This window comes from Salvelinus alpinus, chromosome 8, assembly GCF_045679555.1.
Source record: "Salvelinus alpinus chromosome 8, SLU_Salpinus.1, whole genome shotgun sequence".
Lineage (NCBI taxonomy): Eukaryota > Metazoa > Chordata > Actinopteri > Salmoniformes > Salmonidae > Salvelinus > Salvelinus alpinus.
The window spans coordinates 994,422-1,006,342 of NC_092093.1; the positions used below are offsets into that span (position 1 = coordinate 994,422).

Below are 11,921 nucleotides of genomic sequence, written 5' to 3' on the forward strand. Positions count from 1 at the left end.
ACTGGCCTTTAGACTAGTTGTGTATCTGGAGCACCAGCATTTGTGTGTTCGATTACAGGCTCAAAATGGCCAGAAACAAAGTACTTTCTTCTGAAACTTGTCAGTCTGTTCTTGTTCTGAGAAATGAAGGCTATTCCATGCGAGAAATTGCCAAGAAACTGAAAATCTCGTACAACGCTGTATACTTCTCCCTTCACAGAACAGCGCAAACTGTCTCTAACCAGAATAGAAAGAGGAATGGGAGGCCCCGGTGCACAACTGAGGAAGAGGACAAGTACATTAGAGTGTCTAGTTTGAAAAAACAGATGCCTCACAAGTCCTCAACTGGCAGCTTCATTAAATAGTACCCACAAAACACCAGTCTCAACATCAACAGTGAAGATGCGACTCCAGGATGCTGGCCTTCTAAGCAGAGTTGCAGAGAAAAAGCCATATCTCAGACTGGCCAATAAAAAGAAAAGATTAAGATGGGCAAAAGAACACAGACATTGGACAGAGAAAGAGTGGGAAAAAAGTATTATGGACAGACTAATCTAAGTTTGAGGTGTTCAGATCACAAAGAAGAACATTCGTGAGATGCAGAAAAAATGAAAAGATGCTGGAGGAGTGCTTGACGCCATCTGTCATCATGGTGGAGGCAATGTGATGGTCTGGGGGTGCTTTACTGGTGGTAAAGTGGGAGATTTGTACAGGGTAAAAGGGATATTGAAGAAGGAAGGCTATCACTCCATTTTGCAACGCCATGCCATACCCTGTGGATGGCGCTTAATTGGAGCCAATTTCCTCCTACAACAGGACAATGGCCCAAAGCACAGCTCCAAACTATGCAATAACTACTTAGGGAAGAAGCAGTCAGCTGGTATTCTGTCTATAATGGAGTGGCCAACACAGTCATCGGATCTCAACCCTATTGAGCTGTTGTGGGAGCAGCTTGACCGTATGGCACATAGGAAGTGCCCATCAAGCCAATCCAACTTGTGGGAGGTGCTTCAGGAAGCATGGGGTGAAATCTCTTCAGATCACCTCAACAAATTGACAACTAGAATGCCAAAGGTCTGCAAGGCTGTAATTGCTGAAAATTGAGGATTCTTTGAAGAAAGCAAAGTTTGAAGGACACAATTATTATTTCAATTAAAAATCATTATTTATTACCTTGTCAACGTCTTGACTATATTTCCTATTCATTTTGTAACACATTTCATGTTAGTTTTCATGGAAAACAAGGACATTTCTAAGTGACCCAAAACTTTTGAACGGTAGTGTATATATATATATATATCTAGTGCTTATATTGGGTCTCAATAATATACATATTGTGTGTCTATATAACGTCTATATAATGTCTATATAGTGTGTATACAGTGTATATATGGTGTGAATAGTGTCTACATATTGTCCGTATAGTAAATATAGTGTTTATATTGTGTCTATATGGTGTATATAGAGTATATGTTGCATATATAGTGTATATGTAGAGTATATATTGTCTATATAGTTTATATAGTATCTATATAGTGTATATATAGAGTATATGTTGACTATATAGCTGATATCATGTTTATTTTGTGTATATAGTATATTAAGTGCATATATAGTGTATATATATATATTCGCTATATAGTGGCTATATAATGTATATATAGTGTAAACATAGTGTATATATATTGTCTATATAATGTACATATAGTATTTATATAGTATCCTTATAATGTACATATAGTGTAAACATAGTGTATATATAGTGTCTATATAATGTACATATAGTATTCATATAGTGTCTATATAGTGGCTAAATAATGTACATATAGTGTAAACATAGTGTATATATAGTGTCTATATAATGTACATATAGTATTTATATAGTGTCTATATAGTGGATAAATAATGTACATATAGTGTAAACATAGTGTATATATAGTGTCTATATAATGTACATATAGTGTCTATATAGTGTCTATATAGTGGATAAATAATGTACATATAGTGTAAACATAGCGTATATATAGTGTCTATATAATGTACATATAGTGTCTATATAGTGTCCTTATAATGTACATATAGTCCTTATATAGTGGCTAAATAATCTATATTTAGTGTAAACATAGTGTGTATACATAGTGTCTTTATAGTGTCTCTATAATGTACATAAAGTCTTTATATAGTGTGTAAATAGTGTCTATATAGTGTATATAGTGTCTATATAGTGTCCACATAGTATATATAGTGTTTATATAGTGTATATATACAGTAGAGTGTATAGTGTCCATATAGTCTATATAGTGTTTATATCGTGTATATATACAGTAGAGTGTATAGTGTCTATATAGTGTCCATATAGTCTATATAGTGTATATAGTGTGTATATATAGTGTCCATATAGTCTCTATAGTGTTTATATAGTGTATATATACAGTAGAGTGTATAGTGTCCATATAGTCTATATAGTGTTTATATCGTGTATATATACAGTAGAGTGTATAGTGTCTATATAGTGTCCATATAGTCTATATAGTGTATATAGTGTCTATATAGTGTCCACATAGTATATATAGTGATTATATAGTGTATATATACAGTAGAGTGTATAGTGTCCATATAGTCTATATAGTGTTTAAATCGTGTATATATACAGTAGAGTGTATAGTGTCTATATAGTGTCCATATAGTCTATATAGTGTATATAGTGTATATATAGTGTCCATATAGTCTATATAGTGTTTATATCGTGTATATATACAGTAGAGTGTATAGTGTCTATATAGTGTCCATATAGTCTATATAGTGTATATAGTGTGTATATATAGTGTCCATATAGTCTCTATAGTGTTTATATAGTGTATATATACAGTAGAGTGTATAGTGTCCATATAGTCTATATAGTGTATATAGTGTATATATAGTGTCCATATAGTCTATATAGTGTTTATATCGTGTATATTTACAGTAGAGTGTGTAGTGTCTATATAGTGTCCATATACTTTATATATACAGTAGAGTGTATAGTGTATATATAGTGTCCATATAGTCTATATAGTGTCCATATACTTTATATATACAGTAGAGTGTATAGTGTATATATAGTGTCCATATACTCTATATAGTGTCCATATAGTTTTCAGTGTTCATAGTGTTCATAGTTTATAAAACTATGAAATAACACATATGGAATCATGTAGTAACCAAAAAAGTGTTAAACAAATCACCCTTTGCCTTGATGACAGCTTTGCACACTCTTGGCATTCTCTCAACCACCTTTTCTTGGAAGGCTTTTCCAACAGTCTTGAAGGAGTTCCTACATATGCTGAGCACTTGTTGGCTGCTTTTCCTTCACTCTTGCATCCTGTAGCACAAACTCAAGAAAGTTCTGGGACACCGTAAAGTCCATGGAGAATAAGAGCACCTCCTCCCAGCTGCACACTGCACTGAGGCTAGGAAACACTGTCACCACCGATAAATCCACTATAATGGAGAATTTCAATAAGCATTTTTCTACGGCTGGCCATGCTTTCCACCTGGCTACCCCTACCCCGATCAACAGCCCTGCACCCCCCACAGCAACTCGCCCAAGCCTCCCCCATTTCTCCTTCACCCAAATCCAGATAGCTGATGTTCTGAAAGAGCTTCAAAATCTGGACCCCTACAACTCAGCCTGGCTAGACAATCTGGACCCTCTCTTTCTAAAATTATCTGCCGAAATTGTTGCAAACCATATTACTAGACTGTTCAACCTCTTTTTCGTATTGTCTAATATTCCAAAAGATTTGAAAGCTGCCGTGATCATCCCCCTCTTCAAAGGGGGAGACACTAGACCCAAATTGCTACAGACCTATATCTATCCTACCCTGCCTTTCCAAGATCTTCGAAAGCCAAGTTAACAAACAGATTACCGACCATTTCGAATCCCACCGTACCTCCGCTATGCAGTCTGGTTTCAGAGCTGGTCATGGGTGCACTTCAGCCACGCTCAAGGTCCTAAACGATATCATAACCGGCATCGATAAGACATTACTGTGCAGCCGTATTCATCGACCTGGCCAAGGCTTTCGACTCTGTCAATCACCACATTCTTATCGGCAGACTCAACAGCCTTGGTTTCTCAAATGACTGCCTCGCCTGGTTCACCAACTACATCTCTGATAGAGTTCAGTGTGTCAAATCGGAGGGCCTGTTGTCTGGACCTCTGGCAGTCTCTATGGGGGTGCCACAGGGTTCAATTCTCGGGCCGACTCTCTTCTCTGTATACATCAATGATGTCGCTCTTGCTGCTGGTGATTCTCTGATCCACCTCTACGCAGACGAAACCATTCTGTATACTTCTGGCCCTTCTTTGGACACTGTGTTAACTAACCTCCAGACGACCTTCAATGCCATACAACTCTCCTTCCGTGGCCTCCAACTGCAAGTAAAACTAAATGCATGCTCTTCAACCGATTGCTGCCCGCACCTGTCCGCCCGTCCAGCATCACTACTCTGGACGGTTCTGACTTAGAATATGTGGACAACTACAAATACCTAGGTGTCTGGTTAGACTGTAAACTCTCCTTCCAGACTCACATTAAGCATCTCCAATCCAAAATTAAATCTAGACTCAGCTTCCTATTTCATAACAAAGCATCCTTCACTCATGCTGCCAAACATACCCTTGTAAAACTGACCATCCTACGTATCCTCGACTTCGGCGATGTCATTTACAAAATAGCCTCCAACACTCACTCAACAAATTGGATGCAGTCTATCACAGTGCCATCCGTTTTGTCACCAAAGCCCCATGTACTACCCACCACTGCGACCTGTACGCTCTCGTTGGCTGGCCCTCGCTTCAAACTCGTCGCCAAACCCACTGGCTCCAGGTCATCTACCAGTCTTTGCTAGGTACATCCCCGCCTTATCTCAGCTCACTGGTCACCATAGCAGTACCCATCCGTACCACACGCTCCAGCAGGTATATCTCACTGGTCACCCCCCAAGCCAATTCCTCCTTTGGCCGCCTTTCCTTCCAGTTCTCTGCTGCCAATGACTGGAACGAACTGCAAAAATCACTGAAGCTGGAGACTCTTATCTCCCTCACTAGCTTTAAGCACCAGCTGTCAGAGCAGCTCACAGATCATTGCACCTGTACATAGCCCATCTGTAAATAGCCCATCCAACTACCTCATCCACATACTTTATTTATTTATTTATCTTGCTCCTTTGCACTCCAGTATCTCTACTTGTACATTCATCTTCTGCACATCTATCACTCCAGTGTTTAAAAGGTAAATTGTAATTACTTCGCCACCATGGCCTATTTATTGCCTTACCTCCCTTATCTTACCTCTTTTGCACACACTGTATATATACTTTTTCTACTGTATTATTGATTGTATGTTTGTTTATTCCATGTGTAACTTTGTGTTGTTGTATGTGTCGAACTGCTTTGCTTTATCTTGGCCAGGTCGAAGTTGTAAATGAGAACTTGTTCTCAACTAGCCTACCTGGTTAAATAAAGGTGAAATAAAAATAAATAAACTCTGTGGTCCAACTCATCCCAAACCATCTCAATTGGGTTGAGGTCGGGTGAATGTAGAGGGCAGGTCATCTGATGCAGCACTCATCACTATCCTTCTTGGTCAAATAGCCCTTACACAGCCTGGAGGTGTGTTGGGTCATTGTCCTGTTAAAAACCAAATGATAGTCCCACTAAGAGCAAACTGGATGGGATGGCGTATTGCTGCATTATGTTGTGGCAGCCATGCAGGTTAATTGTGCCTTAAATTAAAAATAAATCACAGACAGTGTCACCATCAAAGCACCCCCACACCATCACACCTCCTTCTCCATGCATCACGGTGGGAACCACACATGCGGAGGTCATCCGTTCACCTACTCTGCGTCTCACAATGACACGGCGGTTGGAACCAGAAATATCAGGTTTGGACTCATCAGACCAAAGAACAGATTTCCACCTGTCTAATGTCCATTGCTCGTGTTTCTTGGCCCAAGCAAGTCTCTTCTTCTTATTGGTGTCCTTTAGTAGTGGTTTCTTTGCAGCAATTCGGCCATGAAGGCCTGATTCACGCAGTCTCCTCTGAATAGTTGATGTTGAGATGTGTCCGTTACTTTTATTTGGCCTGCAATTTCTGAGACTGGTAACTCTAATGAACCTATCCTCAACAACAGGGGTAACTCTGGGTCTTCCTTTCCTGTGGCGGTCATCATGAGAGCCAGTTTCATCATTGTGCTTGATGTTTTTTGCTATTGCACTTGAAGAAACTTTCAATGTTCTTGACATTTTCCGGATTGACTGGCCTTCTTGTCTTAAAGTAATGATGGACTGTCATTTCTCTTTGCTTATTTGAGCTGTTCTTGCCATAATATGGACTTGGTCTTTTGTCAAATAGGGCTATCTTCTGTATATCACCCCTACCTTGTCACAACACAACTGATTGGCTCAAACGCATTAAGAAGGAAATAATTCCACAAATGAACTTTTAACAAGACACACCTGTTAATTGAAATGCATTCCAGGTGACTAGTGTGCAAAGCTTTCATCAAGGCAAAGAGTGGCTACTTTTCACCTGGAATGCATTTCAATTAAAAGGTGTGCCTTGTTAAAAGTTAACAATGTTTTCCTTCTTGATGCGTTTGAGCCAATCGGTTGTGTTGTGACAAGGCAGGGGGGTATACAGAATATAACCCTATTTGGTAAAAGACCAAGTCCATATTATGGCAAGAACAGCTCAAATAAGCAGAGAAACGACAGTCCATCATTACTTTAAGACATGAAGATCAGTCAATATGGAACATTTCAAGAAATTTGAGAGTTTCTTCATGTGCAGTCGTAAAACCATCAAGCGTTATGATGAAACTGGCTTTCATGAGGACCGCCACAGGAAAGGAAGACCCAGAGTTACCTCTGCTGCAGAGGATACATTTATTAGAGTTAACTGCACTTCAGAACGCAGCACAAATAAATGCTTCACAGAATTCAAGTAACGGATACATCTCAATATCAACTGTTCAGAGGAAACAGCGTGAATCAGGCCTTCATGGTCAAATTGCTGCAAAGAAACCACTGCTAAAGGACACCAATAAGAAGAAGAGACTTGCTTGGGACAAGAAACACGAGCAACGGACATTAGACCTGTGGAAATCTGTTCTTTGGTCTGATGAGTTCAAACTTGAGATTTCTGTTTCCAACCGTCATTGTGAGATACAGAGTAGGTGAACGGATGATCTCCACATGTTTGGTTCCCACGTGAAGCACGGAGGAGGTATGATGGTGTGCCGGTGCTTTAATGATGACACTGTCTGTGATGTATTTAGAATTCAAGCCGTGATACGCCATCCCATCTGGTTTTCGCTTAGTGGGACTATCATTTGTTTTTCAACAGGACAATGACTCAACACACCTCCAGGCTGTGTAAGGGATATTTGACCAAGAAGAGAGTGCTGTATCAGATGACCTGGCCTCCACAATCACCTGACCTCAACCCAATTGAGATGGGTTGGGATGAGTTGGACCGCAGGGAGGAAAAGCAGCCAACAAGTGCTCAGCATATGTGGGAACTCCTTCAAGACTGGTGGAAAAGCATTCTAGGTGAAGCTGGTTTAGAGATTGGCAAGAGTGTGCAAAGCTGTCATCATAGCAAACGGTGGTTACATTGAATAATGTAAAATATATTTTGATTTCATCAACACTTTTTTAGTTACTACATGATTCCATATGTGTCATTTCATAGTTTATGTCTTCACTATTATTCTGCAATGTAGAAAATAGTACAAATAAAGAAAAACCCTTGAATCAGTAGGTGTGTCCAAACTTTTGACTGGTACTGTATATCTGTAGTGTCTGTATAGTATATTTATAATGTCTGTAGTGTATTTATAATGTCTATATAGTGTATATTGTGTCTATATAGTATATTTATAATGTCTTTATAGTGTATATTGTGTCTATATAATGTAAATTTTGTCTGTATAGTGTACAGGGCATTCGGAAAGTATTCAGGCCTTATTCTAAAATAGATTAAATAAAAAAACATCCTCATCAATCTACACACAGTACCCCATAATGACAAAGCGAAAACAGGATGGAAGAAATTTTTGCAAATGTATTGAAAGTAAAAAACACAATTACCTTTATTACATCAGTATTCAGATCCTTTGCTATGAGACTCGAAATTGAGCTCATGTGCATCCTGTTTCCATTGAACATCCTTGAGATGTTTCTACAACTTGAATGGAGTCCACGTGTGGAAAATTACAATGATTAGACACGATCTGGAAAGGCACACAACTGTCTATATAAGGTACCACAGTTGACAGTGCATGTCAGAGCAAAAACCAAGCCATGAGGTCGAAAGAATTGTCCGTAGGGCTCCGAGACAGGATTGTGTCGAGGCAAACATCTGGGGAAGGGTACCAAAACATTTCTTCAGCGTTGAAGGTCCCCAAGAACACAGTGGCCTCCATCATTCTTAAATGGAAGAAGTTTGGAACCACCAAGACTCTTCCTAGAGGAGTAGAAGGGCCTTGGTCAGGAAGGTGACCAAGAACCCGATGGTCACTCTGATAGAGAAACTTGTTTCAAATGGTCTGAGAGTCCTTTAGGAGCCTTTTGGCAAACTCCAAGCTTGCTATCATGTGCCTTTTACTGAGGAGTGGCTTCCGTCTGGCCCCTCTACCATAAGGTCCTTATTGGTGGAGTGCTGCAGAGATGGTTGTCTTTCTGGAAGGTTCTCCCATCGCCACAAAGGAACTCTGGAGCTCTGTCAGAGTGAACATCGGGTTCTTGGTCGCCTCCCTGACGGCCAGCTCTAGGAACAGTCTTAGCGGTTCCAAACATTTTACATTTAAATATAATGGAGGCCACTGTGTTCTTGGGGACAGTCAATGCAGCATTTTTTTTTTGGTACCCTTCTCCAGATGTGCCTTGACACAATCCTGTCTCGGAGCTCTACAGACAATTCCTTCGACCACATGGCTTGGTTTTTGCTCTGACATGCACTGTCAACTGTGGGACCTTATATATGTGTGCATTTCCAAATCATGTCCAATCAATTTAATTTACCACAGGTGGACTCCAACCAAGTTGTAGAAACATCTTAAGGACGATCAATGGAAACGGGATGCACCTGAGCTCAATTTTGAGTCTCATAGCAAAGGGTCTGGATACTTATGTAAATAAGAATTAATCTTTTTGATTTTTAATACATTTGCAAAAAAAATCTAAAAATTTGTTTTTGCTGTGTCATTATGGGCTATTGTGTGTAGATTGAGGAGAAATTTTTATTTAATACATTTTAGAATAAGGTCGTAACGTAATAAAATGTGGAAAATGGGAAGTGGTCTGAAAATTTTCTGAATGCACTGTGTAGTGTATATATAGTGTGTATATAGTGTATATATAATGTATATAAGTGTATATTTGTAGTGTATATTTATGTCTTCATGTGTTTGTGTTCTCCAGTCTGATCACCCATGGATTCGGGACTCCGGCAGTGTGTGCGGCTCTCAGCACCTTCCAGACCGTTCTAAGTGAGATGCTCAACTTCCTGGATAAACATTCTGCCACCGGGAACCCTGGGAAAACCTCTGGTCAGGAGACGGACAAGACCGGAACTGTCCGGAAAACCAGCGAGCTGCTCAATAAAGACGGCAAAGCTGAAAAGACAGAGTAGCCCTTTCCCTGTGCAGTGTACGTGCCTGTGTGTGATCCCTGGGAGGAGGAACTCATCTCTGTGGAGACTGACAGAGACATTTATTCATTCTGAACAACAGGAAGTAGGGACTTCTGGTCAGCGCCATCTGGGAGTCAACGGGAGAGGAGCGGGGTACACATGTACACACATACGCACACATTCACACAGTACGTTCTCCCTCTAGTCTCCACCTGAACAGTGCAATTAATGCCATTATTATGTTTACCGTTTTAGAACCAAGAGACTGGGTTCACTATGTTGGTGAGAGTGTGAGACTGGGTTCACTATGTTGGTGAGAGTGTGAGACTGGGTTCACTATGTTGGTGAGAGTGTGAGACTGGATTCACTATGTTGGGGAGAGTGTGAGACTGGGTTCACTATGTTGGGGAGAGTGTGAGACTGGGTTCACTATGTTGGGGAGAGTGTGTGTGTGTGTGTTCATGTGCCTGTGCTTGTGCTTGTGTGTGTGCCTGTGCGTGCGTGCCTGCGAGTCCAGATTTCTGAGACTGAGATTTTTGTAAAGGTGACTATTCAGTTGCCATGGAAACATTTTGTTGTGCATGTCTATCTTTGTACACTCCCCAGAACTACAATTACGATACAAGCTCTTTGACCCTTCATAAACATTTGTATAGATATATATATAAATATTTAAATAACTTTTCTTGTAGGCTTTGAATTACATATACTGTATGTTAAAACCATACCTTCTAAATTACCTGTGTTCAATAAAAACTATTGATACATGTTCCTTCCTACTAGTTCCTGTGTAGTGTGTGGGTCAATCAATCAATCAACCAATAAACACACACGCACATAATTGCATACAACAAAATATGCAAGAATATGTTGAGGTATCGTATAATAACAGATCCTGGATGTGAATACCTCTGTTAGAATATAAACAGTTGATTGAATACTCATCGGAAGAACTTCTGAAAAGGACAAACATGAAGAATGAAGACCTGACAGCAGTTCCCCAGGAGAAAGCTAGATAAAGCGATTTTTGCTAATTAAAATAAATAAAATGAAATATGACATTTACTTAAAGTATTCAGACCCTTTAGTCAGCACTTTGTTGATGCACCTTTGGCAGCAATTACAGCCTTGAGTCTTCTTGGGTATGACGCTACAAGCTTGACACACCTGTATATGGGAAGGTTCTCCCATTCTTCTCTGCAGATCCTCTCAAGCTCTGTCAGGTTGGATGGAGAGCGTTGCTGTAAAGCTTTTTTCAGGTTTCTCCAGAGATGTTCAATCGGGTTCAAATCCAGGCTCTGGCTGGGCCAATCAAGGACATTCAGAGACTTGTCCGGAAGCCACTCTTGCGTTGTCTTGGCTGTGTGCTTAGGGTCGTTGTCCTGTTGGAAGGTGAACCTTTGCTCCAGTCTGAGGTCCTGAGCGCTCTTGAGAAGGTTTTCATCAATGATTGCTCTATACTTTCCTCTGTTTATCTTTTCCTCAATCTTGACTAGTCTCCCAGTCCATGCTGCTGCAAAACATCTCCACAGGATGCTGCCACCACCATGCTTCACCGTAGGGATGGTGCCAGGTTTCCTCCAGACGTGACGCTTGGCAATCAGGCCAAAGAGTTCAATCTTGGTTTCATCAGACCAGAGAATCATGTGCCTTTTACTGAGGAGTGGCTTCCGTCTGGCCACTCTACCATAAAGCCCTGATTGGTGGAGTGCTGTGGAGATGGTTGTCCTTCTGGAAGGTTCTTCCATCTCCACAGAAGAACTCTAGAGCTCTGTCAGAGTGACCATCGGGTTCTTTGTCACCTCCCTGACCAAGGGCCTTCTCCCCCGATTGCTCAGTTTGGCCGGGTGGCCAGCTCTAGGAAGAGTCTTGGTGGTTCCGAACTTCTTCCATTTAAGAATGATGGAGGCCACTATATTCTTGGGAACCTTCAATGCCACATGACATTTTTTTTGGTACCCTTCCCCAGATCTGTGCCTCGACACAATCCTGTCTCAGAGCTCTATGGACAATTCCTTCAACCTCATGGCTTGGTTTTTGCTCTGACATGCACTGTCAACTGTGGGACCTTATATTGACAGGTGTGTGTCTTTCCAAATCATGTCCAATCCATTGAATTTACCACAGGTGGACTCCAGTCAAGGTATTTCTGTTTATTCATTTTTTTAATCTGCAAAATGTCTCAGAAACTGTTTTCACTTTGTCAGTATGGGGTATTGTGAGTAGATTGTGGAGGATTTTTTTTATTTATTTAGTCCA

General features: G+C 40.3%; 1 protein-coding gene across 1 annotated transcript in view; it reads left to right on the top strand.

The window, feature by feature from the left end:
- The window catches only part of tfap2d (transcription factor AP-2 delta (activating enhancer binding protein 2 delta)), a 35,491-nt gene extending 25,054 nt beyond the window's left edge, over nt 1-10,437 (top strand). The window contains exon 8 of the mRNA XM_071412384.1: nt 9,452-10,437. Coding sequence (XP_071268485.1) covers nt 9,452-9,662 — 211 coding nt within the window. The 3' untranslated portion in view covers nt 9,663-10,437. The remainder of the gene's footprint in view (nt 1-9,451) is intronic.
- The last annotated feature ends 1,484 nt before the right edge of the window (nt 10,438-11,921 follow it).